Source organism: Micromesistius poutassou (genome assembly GCF_964030765.1).
Source record: "Micromesistius poutassou genome assembly, chromosome: 4".
Classification (NCBI taxonomy): Eukaryota; Metazoa; Chordata; class Actinopteri; order Gadiformes; family Gadidae; genus Micromesistius; species Micromesistius poutassou.
This window is the reverse complement of record NC_140274.1, coordinates 11,153,482-11,168,762: the sequence shown is the minus strand read 5'-3', so window position 1 is coordinate 11,168,762 and position 15,281 is coordinate 11,153,482. Positions and strand designations below refer to the sequence as shown.

General features: G+C 44.2%; 1 protein-coding gene across 2 annotated transcripts in view; it reads right to left on the bottom strand.

The window, feature by feature from the left end:
• grik4 (glutamate receptor, ionotropic, kainate 4) overlaps nucleotides 1-15,281 on the bottom strand; it is a gene marked incomplete at both ends in the record, with an annotated part of 136,235 nt that overhangs the window by 43,834 nt on the left and 77,120 nt on the right. For both annotated transcript variants that reach the window (XM_084467098.1, XM_084467099.1), the window contains 3 exons: nucleotides 6,533-6,637; nucleotides 7,361-7,513; nucleotides 10,563-10,724. In XM_084467098.1, the coding sequence (XP_084323224.1) occupies nucleotides 6,533-6,637; nucleotides 7,361-7,513; nucleotides 10,563-10,724 (420 nt within the window). The remainder of the gene's footprint in view (nucleotides 1-6,532; nucleotides 6,638-7,360; nucleotides 7,514-10,562; nucleotides 10,725-15,281) is intronic.

Sequence of the window (15,281 nt, the reverse complement as noted above, 5' to 3'; positions counted from 1 at the left end):
GAGTCATTCCAACAACAACTGAGACGGCATGCTGTCCTGCCTCTGCCTTTACCGTTAGCTGTACGAGATGACATGCTGCTCACCGGGGGAGGGGCAGCTAATACGGAGCCTGTTTCGTTTTTTCCTGTTTGATATTTCCGGAATTGGTGTTGATTTGCTTGTTACGTCATGTGTATGTGTGTGACGTTTGCTATATCAAACGCATTTCAACAAATATCCTCCCTCCCTCATGTTCGGTTTTTCTTTTTCTTTGTTGTTTTACTTCACTCTGCGTGATCTACCCCCCACACCCCTCCCCCCCCGCACCCGCCCGCCCCCCCCGCCCCGCTTTAGCCGACTTCTGAGGGCCGCCGGTGATGGCCACTAGCGGTAATGATGCCACACAGACGCCTCATCGCACCTTCATTATGCCTGAACCTGGTGTCACGGGGGCAGCTGGTGACGGTGGGCTGCGGCCGCCGATCCAAAGTTACAAAGTTAACTTTGTGTCAACAAGATGATGAATCATCGTCCCCCCCGGAATAACCTCGAAAGCACCTTGAGTCAATAACGACACCCTCTCCAAAGGTAAATAACACGTCCCTGTGCCCTGTTGTTCTTCTGACGAACGACTAATGCTCAAATTAGCGCTAATGGTTTTATCCTGGAGGGGGGAGGGGGACGTGGAAATCCAGAGTAAATATTAGCATCTGTAAAAGATGTACGATATACAATAGAGAATGCAATTTGATGCCTGATGAGGGACTAGCTAAAATGTCTATCTGTACATAGTCAGACAGTCCTTATAGATAGACAGACAGATATATGTATGTACATACATTAGTAGATACAGATAGATGGATACTGAGATAGACAGATATATGTATGTACATGGCATATATAAATATATACAGATAGTTGGATACAGATAGATAGACAGCTATATGTATATACATACATAAACAGATACAGATAGAAGCCAGATAGCCAGATGGAGAGTTTGATGGTGTGTTTGTTAGAAGAGGTGTCATCCATACACTGTGTACGATTTGCTCCAGCAGGAACACACACCGAGCCAGACGGAGTGCAACAGATCAAGAGAATGAGTGGGTAAAGACCTGGAGGCAGCAGAGCTCTCCCCGATAATCTGTAATTGCGCGCCTTCCAAGAAAGACTTTTAACCGTGAGCCTCTGGCTGGGGGCTGTGTTTCTGCAGGCAGGATAAGGTACCACCACCACAGCATTATCGATAACGCTGTGATATTGAGCGATAACTTTGTGATATGCAGATGTTAATGAATTAGTAAGCCTATGTGTCTGTGTGTGTGTGTGTGTGTGTGTGTGTGTGTGTGTGTGTGTGTGCTTGCGTGTGTGTACATTCCATCCCTGCCAATGAACAGGGCACCCCTAACGCCTGCCTGGCCGGAGCAGCCCGTCCCGGCCCGTCCAGTTTGGGAGGTGTTGGTAAACATAAACAAACAACACCTTGTCTCGCCACCGTTAGCATAACGGGCAGACCTGCTCTCTGATAGCCCTGCTCGGATCCATCGCATCAGGCGTCCCGCTACCACAGCTGTCGCCGCAGGGCTGGCTCGCTGCCAAAGGAACGCAGAGTCACGCCGGAGACGGCGCTCCGTCTGTTAAAAAAAATAAGCGGAGGTTTGTCCGATGACCGGGGGGTCACCGGCGACAGGCTGGCAGATTCACAGACGAACCGGGAATTAGCGTAAATACATGCTGCTCATCCGAACGAAACCCCCCCTGTAGAGACGCTTTGCCTGGCGGAACAAGGGTCAAGGGAAGGTGGTCCACTCAATCGTATTACACGGCACGGCTACGGCCGAGCCAGGGTGGCGGTGGGAGGCAAAAGCAGCCGTCTAGCAGCCTGCTAGGGGCACGCCGTGACATGGAGGCTGGGTGGCGGGACGTGAGGTACATCAGCGTTCAGTGACGGGGAAGTAGGAACTAAAACAACAACATCAACAGTGTCAGGGGAAGAGGGAGTAATTACACAGTCAGAGGAGCGACTTGGGGTGGACAACATATACTTTGAGAGAATCTAATCCCAAAGAGAGCAGTCTCCCCTCATTACACTTCTCCGTTCCCATCAAGTGCGTGTGTTCCGTTTACGTGGCGAGACGTGAAATATTACTGAGTCGTGGCATTTGTAGGAAGAATCATTATACGTTTCTATGAGGCCACGCTGTCGGATGCATCAAACTAATTTGGTTTTATGACCCTGTCCTTTTAAAAATGGAATACTGGAGTAGTGTAAGCTGTTCCTAGGTCGGAGTTGGAAGGCTTTAAGTGCTGTAGGATGTGGGGAGGCATGCTGTAGACAGACGTCTGCAGCACAGTAGGCGACATCTGCAGCACAGTGGCTGTTTGGTAATCACGCAGAAGCACTGAGGCGTGAGGTTGTTTGTAACGCCATGCCTCCGTGTGTGAGTATGTTTGAGCATGTATGAGTGCACAAGTTATTGTGTGTGTGATTGATAGCCGTAGTGAGTGTGCCTGCATACATGTGTGTGTATGTGTGTGTGTGTGTGTGTGTGTGTGTGTGTGTGTTTGTGTGTGTGTGTGTGTGTGTGTGTGATTGTCAGTGACAGTGAGTTTTCCTGAATGTATGTTTGTATGTGTGCGCACATGTGTGTGCGTGCGAGCATGTGTATGTATGCGTGCGTGCGTGTGTGCGTGCGTGCGTGCGTGCGTGCGTGCCTGCGTGTGTCCGAGCATGTGTTTGACCCTTGTCAGGGTGTTAACAAGTCTGTAAAGCCTCCACAATAGGATCTTGGTGTCTGGGCTCGGCCTGCAAGGCCAGCTCTCCGGGACAACCAAACACGCGACACAATAGAGATCCAGTTAGGGGTTGTTATCTGGCCGCAAGCACAAGCTCTCCTTCAAGTGTTACACTGGTGAGCTGTGGGGCTTAAGGCCACAGAGTAGCCAGTTAATAGCAGCATGCTACTGAAGAGAGCCCCAACAAAGGCTCTATTCAACATTTAGTTTCAGGTAAAGGCTGGAAAAATATTTATATTGTTGATTGCACTTTTATATCAAGTATATATTTTATATCATGTATTTTCTTTGTGTCGGTGGAAGAAGAGCTGCACAATTATTTAAAATATGACAGTACAACTTTGCATAACAAATTCAAAACCCTTCATCTGTTAATAAAACAAAATTGGGATTGTATCTTTCAATCTTAAGTAATCCCCATGACAAATCTTTCAATCAGTCTAAAAATATGAATTGTGTAATAAAGTTCTTTGTTTATATCCGTTGATTGGAAGCAAATGTCCCCAAACCTTTTCATGCTGCTTGAAGTACTGAGCTCTTCCTGTGTGCAATACAAATTTGATTAAACAATAGATTTAGTATATTTAATATGATAAATCATAATAAGTGAATATCACCTCTAAATATTATTTTTATTAGACAATTGCGTCTATGATTTTAGGTTGATTTGATCACAAATAAATATTATCATATTTATAAAAACAACAAGTCCATGGCAGTGTTAATGTATGTCACTCTTCACAGAGTTATACTGAATCCCTTCCTTCCAGCCAAATTACACTTTAGCCTTTCACAAATGTATCGAATAGCCCAAGAATGCATGCACTGAAATCAGGCCAAAGAAAGCATTCATGCTCTTTTTTCCACACCAGGGCTACGCTCAGGTTCTCCAAAGGAAACCACACATCCACCTTGATGTGTGGTTACTATGCTTCTAACTGCAACTACAGTCCCATAATGCCTGCCAATGAGTTGCTCCACTGAAGCCATCTGGGATTAAGACAACTTCAGCAGTCAGTATCACACAGTGTAATGCAAATACAGCTCACTTTAGCTCTTCAGTTCCTTTCCCAGACAGACACTGTGAAGTGGAAAGGCCTCCTTCTGAGGTGCAAACGCATGGGTCCACTGTCCCATGCCGATGGCTTGTGAGGGAGTAAGGGCTAGCTGAACTCCATTCTAGAAAATGCCCTTGTACAGTCCTGGGGCCGTATTCACAAAGCTTTTTATCTTACCGCTAGGAGTGCTCCTAACTCACGCTAAAACATTTTACGTAGGAGTTTTTTCTTAAAAGTTATTCACAAAGACGCAGAGACCTACTCATACTAAGGATAAATCACTAAGAGTGAACTAAGAGTAACGCCCCCTAACGCCCCCTTATGTCGATTCTCGTGCACGAGTTTTGAAGCGGTCAGTACGGTGATTGGCTGTTGAGTGCCGGCAGTCTCTGTGAAACTCATTCGCAACTTCCCACAAACGAGCCCACTAAATCAATGAAAAATAAGGAAATATGAAGTCCTATCAAACAGTTATGGACAGTGCAGTTAGCAGAATACACGCACGATGACAAGTTTGTGCAGACCACGATAATGACGTTGTATGCACGTTAAAAAGAGAGCCAAAGCAAACAATAAAAATACGTAAATTGCATTATATCAAGGAAGTAATTAAAAGCACCCTGTAAACTATTATCCAATGAGCATATTTCCAGCACTTAAAGTTTGGGCGTAGCCAGAGATTGTAATTAAGGTGCGCCTGTGAGAGTTTGGGTGGCCTCAAGTTCACGTGATTTACCGGAACGCTGTTAGAATAACTGCTGCAAGTGTCCAGTGGAAGCCAGGGTCCGGAGCGATCGATACGACCAGCCTGAAAGCAGCCCTGGCTCTCCACTAAATCACTCCATGCTGTACATGGGGGAATGAAATGTATGGATATAATTGCAAAATCCAATAGGGGGTTTCCTTCACAGCCCCGCTTCTGTGGTAGCGAATGCGTGGACCTAGACCGGTCACTACGCAGTCCTAATGCAACGCGTGCCGCACACCGCTCACCGCGCTCTCTGTCACATTTTGCTTTAAATTGAAAGAAATCCTTGTAATGAATCAATTCTGAAAATATTTAGGTTTGCCAGGACCACGCTTGGGTGTCCCAGGCACACCCATGCACACCCGTGGCTACGCCACTAAACACTTTAAATATCAGCCCATACCGCCGTTCAAGTCCTCCTATCATGATGAATGAAGGAGAAGACAACGTGAAACGCAAGCGAAAGCCCAACTGGTCCGACTCCCGACTCCTTACTGAGCAGATTATAAACTCAATGCAATAAATTATCTTACAATAAATGATTAGATAGTAATCATAAGTAAGAGTAGTTATAGGCCTATTATTTTTTACTTTACTAAACCATTTATTTTTATTTCAAATAAATAATGATGATTAAAGTGTTGTATTACTATTAATACATGAGACAAATAATGATGGGTTAAGTAATTTATTTATATTTATATATTAAATAATTAAGGATGATTAAAGGTACATTTGTTACATTGCCCCAGTGTGTTTTAACCATCACTCTCCTAGACTCAGGTGCTACTTTTAGGCCTAAAATACTTTGTGAATTGCTCTTAGTGAAAAAAGTTAGGAGTCCTAAATTTAAGACTGACACGCCCATTATTTTTAGGAGTTACTCCTAAATTCGCCACTTATGACCTACTTTTAGCCCTAAGATTCTTTGTGAATACGACCCCTGGCTTCCCTACCCGAAGCTGGGTTCAAGCCAGAGCAAGAGCTGTACCTTTATTTCCAAGCCCTGCACCAGCATCAATATAAGCTATACAAGCCGCACTTAACCGCTGATCACAAAATCCTTTCAATGCCAGAGTGACTGCACTGCAAACCCTACATTAAGGTAGATGTGCCTCTACAGGCCCAAGTCCATCCCAGGAGATCTGAAACTCTCCTAATAGACTAACTATTGGAAATGTCTTGACAAACGAGTAAATCCCTCAACAGAAACCCCCGCTATGAAAGTGTTCTTGGAGTGAAACTAAACATTCCTCCCAGAACTGGAAACTGAGAACTATCCTGCACGGATGCAAGGCTGAGACGAGGAGAAGTTTAACCTGTAATTTATTACTTACGAATAGACATGATTTACTTTAACTCAACCCAGTCCATTTTTCCATCTTGAACATTTTGAGAGTGATGGAGCGTTAATAATTATAGCAAATTCATTTTTTTTATACATAATGCATTTTCAGAACAGTCATGTTAAAATGATTTATTCTCTCTTAAGGAAGGTCAAGAAGATGCCTTTGCAGAATAATGTGTACATGCGTATCAGCAGCTATTTCTGTTTTGAACTTTGTTTCGTCGTCAAGGTGATCTGAAATGTACCACTACAGTAGAATCGGGTGAGTTCACCTCCATCCACATCTTAGTCTTAGGAACCAGCATCGATGCGGGCAGATCGGCTCCAAATTACTTCAGTTGGCTTATCAGTGAACCGCAACAAGCATTGTGCAGTAATAGCTTATGCTGCTTTGTGATGAGCTGTGTTTGAATGCAAGACGTCTTGCTGGCGGTAACGTTGGCTAATGGTTATGTTGACGGAGGAACGCCTCTCGACAAACACTGCTGATATAATGAATTCCAGACCTAATGAGCGAGGCGACTATGGTCTGTGCATAGCTACCAGCACAGTGAGGGAAATTATCTTCTTCCCCCTGCAGAAACATGCGCTGTACTTTACCTGCCTGAGGCCGTCCTTGCCATTCTGCATGATCCTCAGAGCGTAGTTGGACCGCTGGCCTTTGCTGTTGAACTCAATGTGACCCGTCAGTCCTTCCAACTCTACCTGTCCCCCAAAGACACACACACACGTGTTAAAGACTTAAATGCAAATAATGAACCTCAAAAAGCTTTGTAGCTTTCAGTGAAATAAGTGTGAATAAATAAATGTTTGTATCTTTTTGGGTCTCTTTGAAGATATGTTTCTACTTCATGGTGATATAAAGGGCAAGGCTGGCCAACACATTGGTCAATATTCTGTGAAACATAAATCATTACTTACACCTAATCCTGTTACTATCAAGGATGGCGTCAGCCCAATCACTGACAGCTATTTTTCTTTATTAAAGAGAACATACTTTATCCAATGACAACCCATTTGTATCTCTTCAGGTGCTCTCATTCTCTCTCTGGGTAAAATGCTGAATGATAAGCTACGGGCAGTCTAAGTATAGAACCACCAAATACTGAATGCATATAGTCAGCGCCATAGAACTTCAACATAGAACTTCATTATACACTCCTATTATGCTATTAAATATCTCATTAGTTTGTGCAGGCCAAACAATGGCCTCGCTGCTAAGCTACAGTGCCTTTCTGAAAAATTTGACAAGTCATTCTGTTTTTCTTTTGTGCATCAAAAAAAACTGAGCATAATTAGGACACTTCTTGGACAATGTGGACACTAAAAGAAAAGCAGTTCAACCCATGGGAACAATCACAAAATGGCCAAACAATGAAGAGGAGAGGTGCCTGCTCCTCTCCCGTCCAGCGGGGGCAGCAGTCTTACCATCCGGAGGTAGTTCATCAGGCTGGTGCCGTGCTCCCAGATCTTGGAGGTCTTGCAGGACAGCATAGTGGCGCCCACATTCTGGCTGCGGTTCAGCTCCTGCACCGCAGCCACCACCACATGCACCGCGTCGAAGAGCAGCGCAGAGGAGAGCTGCAGGAGGTGGAGGTGGAGGCGGAGGCGGAAGAGGAAGAGGTGGAGGGGAGGAGGAGAGAAAGTGAGCATGTGCATTTGGATTCTTTACAGTTGAACCTTCTGTAGCTCTGCTATCTGTATCCTTTAAACACACCCTGCAAATGTGCGCGTGCAGAGCACCCATACCCCGCACACACACACCCCAGTGCCTAGCCTGTTAGCGGTGAACGAGGGGTTAACCCATCCCTGGAGTGGCCCTGAGATTATTCCATTAGATCATTAGCGAGACTCTTATCTGCTGACAGCACTGAGAAAAAACACCTCTCTCTCTCTCTCTCTCTCTCTCTCTCTCTCTCTCTCTCTCTCTCTCTCTCTCTCTCTCTCTCTCTCTCTCTCTCTCTCTCTCTCTCTCTCTCTCTCTCTCTCTCTCTCTCTCTCTCACTCTGTCCTTTCCAGCCTTGCCCCCCAGTGGAGCTGGCAAACCCTGACCATTCCAATTACCAACCGGCTCCCTCAGCCAGTGCCAAAGAACAGCAGGAGAGACAGTCATTCCCCTGCTCTACCCCTGTACACACACACACACACACACACACATACACACACACATTGCAGCTCACTATGCAAATACAATTAAAATGCATGATGCCAGGCATGGGCCGTGGCCAGAGGAGAGTGCAGCTGTGCAATGATGCCGGAGAGTCAGAGAGGTGTATGCTTGGTATCCATGGCGGCCTCAGACTGATTGCAGAACAGAGTCAACATATTTTGTAGAGAAGAACTACAATGTGGCCACTCAATCAAAAATGGACACTTGTGTGAATCGAACAGTTGAAAAGCCTCGCTGTCAAAATACATTGAATGTTTTATTGAATTTTACACTTGGAGTCACGTTTAGGGTAACATTTTTGAAACATTTTTCATCTCAAAGTGTAAATCGTGTTACTCCACTTACTCATGCACTGGGATTCATTCTTTATATCGCTTTTCCACTTTGAGCATTACATATGCCTGCAGGCATTGAGTTTTCCCTTTAAAGACTGCTTGTGATTAATTAGAGATAAGTGATTATATATGTCATTGCTAATCAGACATGATGGGCCATTGATATAGGCTATAGGACTCAACATCAAACAACAGGTTGCTTAAAAGAGCCATAGATTTCATACAAATACTTTTTTATATTTTATCTTTTTTATATTTTCTTGGGGGCTTAATTAGAAAGCACATATTCAATGAAGGCAATTAAGGACGGAGGCAAATCAGCACATCTTTTTTTGATAGGAAGACAACCAATTAAAGGGCAACAAACGCACTCACACATGCAACGGCCACATGCTTGCGTTTCTTTCCCACTAGGTGATGAAACAGGTTGAGAATAGACAAATTGAAAAATAAAATCCTGATTAGATGTTAATTGGACTATATATATTTCTTGTATTCACAGAGGGAAGCTCATACCATGAATAACCTAACACACAGCTGATTGAACTAAAGATCTGTCAATACATCAGTCCATTAGGACCTCGCTATATAAATGGTATTGAATGCAGAGAGACCAGGGAAACCTCGTGGGATCTGGCTCTGATGATGGCTCGACATTCCAAATAATTCAGTATTTGCAAATCCATATCAGGGTGTTTAACACTCTCAACTCTAGAAGAGTGGTCATTAGGTACGTACTACTCAGTAGTTCCATTTCATTTTTTACTCGTCCATTGTTTGACATAGACACTGATGTGCGTGGATGCACAATTTCACTGTCACTTTCATTGATTTTTTTGAGAACATGTATACGAACATGTGAAACTAATGAGGCACTAATAATTCATGTTGTTGATGAATCACAGCGACTATAACGCTCCTCTGTAGGCCATAGCACCCCCGGCACTCTGTGAGGAAGGATCTGGCTGCTGTTTGGACAAGTCACATGACATGTGTGTCAAGGTCATGCACACATCCTATGCTCATGAGTGGCAGGGTGACGGGAGACTGTCAACTGCCGGGGCTTGTCTGTCACATGTCTGCTTGTCTTTTGTTTATTTCGCAACTGTCAACGTTTAAAAAAAAACAAAAACAAAGACCACTGAGATTGACCTATATGGAAATGATTAGTATTTCAGTGCGTGACTTGCATGGCCATTGTCATTCTCTTATTGTCTTCTGCACAAGCCCACCACAGCGTGTTTGTCTGTCTAGAAATGAGTTCAGACAACAAGGCATTCATTCAGGGGTTCAAGACAACCAAGCCTGAGGGTGTAATCTATGGCATATCTGAAAAGATTGAGACATACATATAAATAATAAGAGAGCAGGCCGTGAATTGAGTCATGGATACGAGTATGCTGGCGCTGGTCTGTACGTATATACAGCGACCTGGGAATATCCTGTGCAGTGGTGTGGAAGAGAATCTCAATGTATTGCCATAGAAACACTTTCATCACATGGAAACAGTAAGCCTAACCCTTCATATGAATAAGGCAGTTTCTCCTGAGTCAACCTGAAATCCAACTAGGGCCCACATAGAAAAAAAACCACATTCAATTATTAAAATGTGATAACATACAATAGCTAGATCTGGGACTGGCCAGATAGACAATAAGTATACACCTCCATATACATAGTGTATATATGAAGCCAATATTCAAGTCCCTTCAGTGGGCATTAAGTGCAAAAGAACCACACCAATCATACCCTCTCACAAGATATATGTAGTATGAGTATATAGTAGCTGCTTAGCTTCACATTTAGTTTATTGTATGAATATGAAAACAACAACAATTTAGCCAAACTGTACTAATGAGCTGTTTTTTAGACAACTCTCTTTTGGTAATAAATGCTAAATAATAGATGTCAACTCCCTAAATGTCATCTCTGTGTATTCCCAGAAGGGTCTGCTTCTTAGTCAAGCTAGAGTAGCCTAATAATATACCTTTCTGCAAAAGCTATTCCCTGGAAACCTTTGTTTGGACTGAATGGGCTCAACGTCAGCCAATTTACCAAATTAAGTATGAGCTTTGCATACAGTATATGTGTGTGTGTGTGTGTGTGTGTGTGTGTGTGTACTGACCGGTGTGCCAGCAAATGGAGCGTGGTCACAGTTCTCTTGCCAAGATCGGTTGAGGCTGAGCAGGAAGTCCTGGAAGAAGGGGTGGGTTCTATTAAAGACCGAAAAGCCAACTATGTTGACCCGCTGGTCCGCCAAGTCATCCAATCGCAGCAAAGAGAACTCCTGCAGGGCAAATGGTGAGAGAGACGGGTGGGAGGGGGGAGGAGAGGGAGAGAGAAAAACAAACTTCCATCATTCACATATTTTACACAGGTGCACGACTTTAATAAATCCCATTGACTTCAACGTAAAAAGTTGCTACTTGCTAATAGTAATGTTGAAATCCAATCCCATGTGTTTTATTTTCTTTTCATTGCCTGCTACTGTGCTTGTTAATCAATGTCAACATCTGGGGAAAAAACTCAACAGGTTGCCGAATATGTTCCGTGGTTAGGATACGCACCACCACACATCCCAAACTGACCTGAGTGTTCAGCATTAGGGAAAGCAATGCCAGCGACCAATAGAGTGCAAGAGGGAGAGTGAGCGCTAACAAATATCACATACATTCCCGAAGCCAAAATTTTGAAAAATAAAATACTTCCCTTTCCAGTGTAAAAATCCTTTTTAATCCTGAAACCATTTTTTAAATATTGCATTTTCCACTGAGAATAAAAACAACCGATCGTTGTCCGCTGAAGGTGAATAGAGGTGTAAGGACCCCACCACACCCGACACCCCCCACCCCGACCCCCTCCATCAGGTGGCACCCTGGCTGCGGCGGTGTCAGACAGCCCAGCGACAGGGACAGCCAGAGCCTGCAGGGCCTAACCATCGGTAGCCTGTGTTCCCGTCACTCACCCCAGCCAGGGGACTGGCGGGGTGAGGTGGAACGAGGAGTGGTGGCAGGGACAGGGGGTGTCAGGGCTACAGATGATGCTGCTGACGGCTGATAGGGTGTGTGTGTGTGTGTGTGTATGTGTGTGTGTGTGTGTGTTAGGGTTAGGGTGTGTGAGGGAGAAGACAGACGAATGCAAAGTGAGTTTTGTCAGTTGGATGATTTACTTATGAGATACTTAGTTCTTGGAAATGATTGAGGAGCATATTTGATATCTTAAAGATTATATAACAAATTGTAATTAAAAAAATTGTAAAATTGTAAATAAATTATTAATATGTAGGATTTGATATGAAGACAAGACGCATTGCACAAAAAAAGTGTTTTAAAATGAGGAGTAAACCCTGAATCCTATTTTCTTATGTTTGACTTGACGGCAAAGGGCCTTGTCTTTGCGACGTCACGAAAAGAATGCTGTTTGAGTCCGGAGCAGAGCGGAACGATTTATATACACAACATCGCTCATTATAATGACACACACAATGATGGTACAAGCTTTAAAAAAATAAGTATAATATATAAATATGGGTCGTAACTATGGAGACATGCACCTCACCCTTTTTCCCTAGAACTACAAGCCCAAAAAATGTATTTTTACACACCGCCTGCTGTTTGAATTAAATCAAGAACTTGGTTCCCTTGCACTTTAAAAACTTTTTAAAAACTTTTTTTTATCTATTCATCCTAAGTTATTCCTTTGGTTCTCCTGTACTGTGCTGTGACGACCTCATTTCCCGACTCACATAATAAAGCCAATCCAAAGTACGACGTATACGATCTGGCCAGCATAAAAAAAAAAACATCCACCCTGGAAGCTTTAAAGACGCTGGCCGACACGGTCCGTCCTGAACCACTCGCCATGCGTAATTACAGCAGCAGCCGGGCAGTGTCTCCACATGCTTATGGGCCATGTGATTGGCTTTGAGAAAATCAAAGATGACTCTTCCGCTGTGTTTCACCAGCGACTGGTAATGAAAGTCAGGGTCGTGACACTATTGATTCATACGTGGGCTGTGTTGACAATTCCAGGGCACGCTCCTATCTCCACGCAGTCCTCGCAGGCTCCGATAAGCCAGTGGGGAGTGGCCTTGTAATTAGTTGCTAAGTGTACTTTAATACATCATTAGAGGCAGAGCCGGTGCAAACAAGCCTATCATTAAAAATGCCCCTCAAGGGTCCCGTCGTGTGAAGCCATGCAGGCGTGTGAGCGCACACCAGCGCCCAGACACATACATATACACACACACACACTGCAGAACATTTGATTATTTCAACAGAGCACCATACTGTAAACCAAGGTCAACAAAATATCCTGAGGCTATGTCTGGTGAGATAAAAAATATTCATATTCATCTCATTTAGTGATCTCTCTCTCTCTCTCTCTCTCTCTCTCTCTCTCTCTCTCTCTCTCTCTCTAGCCTCCACTCTCTCTCTCTCTCTCTCTCTCTCTCTCTCTCTCTAGCCTCCACTCTCTCTCACTTAGTTCCACTTTCTCTCAATCTCTTTCACTCACTTTCTGTCTCTGTCTTTCTGACACACACACACACACACACACATACACGCACACACAAACACACGCTCTCAAATGATGGGCAGTAGAGGAACCAAAGTCGGAGAGATAGAGAGAGCGAGAAAGAGAGTGGAAGCGAGAGATGGAGACAGAGACAGAGAGAGAATGAGCTAAAAGCTAAATGGCATGGAGAAGCGGGAGGAAGAGGGGGATTGATAAGAATATTTAGAGAGAGGGTGGGGGAGTATCGATCGAGGAATGAAGAAGGCAAAAGGTTGGCTGACAAAGCTGAAGGCTTAGGGGGGGGTGGGGCGGGGGGCTCGGTGGAATGAGGATGAGGACGGGGGATGAAGGCGGTCTCTGGAGCGGAGATGACAGGGGATGGGGGGAGAGGTGGGAGGGAGGGGAGGGGGTGATGGGATGAGGGTGGAGGTGGGCAGGCTGACTGCTGAGGAGCCGTCCCTGTGCTCTACTGATACTGGCTGTCAGCCGCGGATCACTCAGCAGCCGAGACCTTGACCAGCATCCGCGGGTGATTCACCCACCCACACCCACCCCCTACACCCACCTGTCTCATCTGCTTCACCCCAAGAACCCTGGTCTATCTCTCTCTCTCTCTCTCTCTCACACACACACCAAATGTGTGCATGCACACACACACACACACACACACACACACACACACGAGCGACCACACACACTTGTGGGTGTGTGGACAGACACTACCTCACGAGTGCTCACACACACACACTTTGACGATTCCACAGCCGGACTTGTGTATGTTTGTTTCAAGGTATTCTGTTTGAGGGTGAAGTAATGAGATCTCTGGAGTACCGTCACACACACACACACACACACACACACACACACACACACACACACACACACACACACACACACACACACACACACACACACACAGCCTCTACATACAAACAAGCACATCAAATAATTAAGTGTGTATGCAGTGTACGCTTGCCCACACAGTACAGCAATGTCTGTGAAATAAAATGAACGACGTCAACAGCGTAAACAAGCACATAAAAACAAGCAACTTAATCAACACACACATGCATGCATGTCAGTGCACACACATTAATACACAGACATTAACCAACTCATAATCCACTGGCCCTGCAAAAAATATGCGTCATAAATCAGTGGCTCCTTTCAAAAGCAAATTAGGCTGTAATACGGATGTGTTTACAGAAAATGACTCAATATAAGAAGCTTGTGTGGAAAGTTTTTCGGGTTTTCGTTACCATAGCACCACACAAGCACGGGTTATTACAATCATTATTTAGCCTATTTTTTTTTTTTTACAGGTTTGTCCATCAAAGACCATTGGAGAGTATTGCAATGTATCCTTGTGGCATAACTGAACCCATTAGCAGAATCCATATGCTGAAATGTTTCATTATCACGGGCCAGTAACAGGGACACAGACTCAATTACAAAAGAAAACCCTCAGGCGGACACAATGGTCACCCTCCCTGCTGAACTTAACTCCATTAGTTTCTCCTCTGCACGAGGAGAATGAGCTCCAGAATGAGAGAGTGAAACTCTCAGCATTCTGTGAAGATAGTCATCATCGGCCACTCTGGAGGAGAAAAATCATCCTCCGCTATCTACCAAGGCTGCATGGCGATGCAATAGACCAGTCTCCAGTAGCTTATGATTGAGTAACATTTCTGTAAATTGCATATTGATTTCCATGAAGATAAAGTGTGAATTAATTACATCCTTCCATTTATACATGAGGGGGGCAGGCACACCCATTCATGTCTAAGCCGGCTCTCAATTTGTAATGAAATCCAATTCTTGTGGCACAATGCTTATTCTCTAATAGCTGGGTGTGTTCATACAGTGTTATTTTCCTTTAATTTATTTCATGCTCATATCAATGGCCATGTTCATTTATACTGCACACAAAAGTCCCCTACAGCCTCAATTACCACAGTCTAGAGAGCAATGGATATGAAGCAGAAAGAATAAGTAGACAGAAATCATAACCTAATGTCATGCTTTTAATGTTTCCTATGAACCAGGTTTGTAACAGCAAAAAAAATTAATAAAAGATTAAAAGCTGGGATTTCTTGCCAGCAAAGACAAATTGAATATATGAGGCTGCAGTGGCTAAAGTCCATTCCTAAAGTCTCTAAGCCTTCTCCCATTCTTTCACACTTCACATTCTTGCACCCAACACGGCGACACAATTTCAGTTAAGGAGAGGGGCTCTGTGAAATAAGTTGTGAAATACGTTCACACCCCGCCACTTTTATGTTATTCTCAACCAGCCAGTAGGTCCTGCTCCGTTAGCAGCGTCGACCGA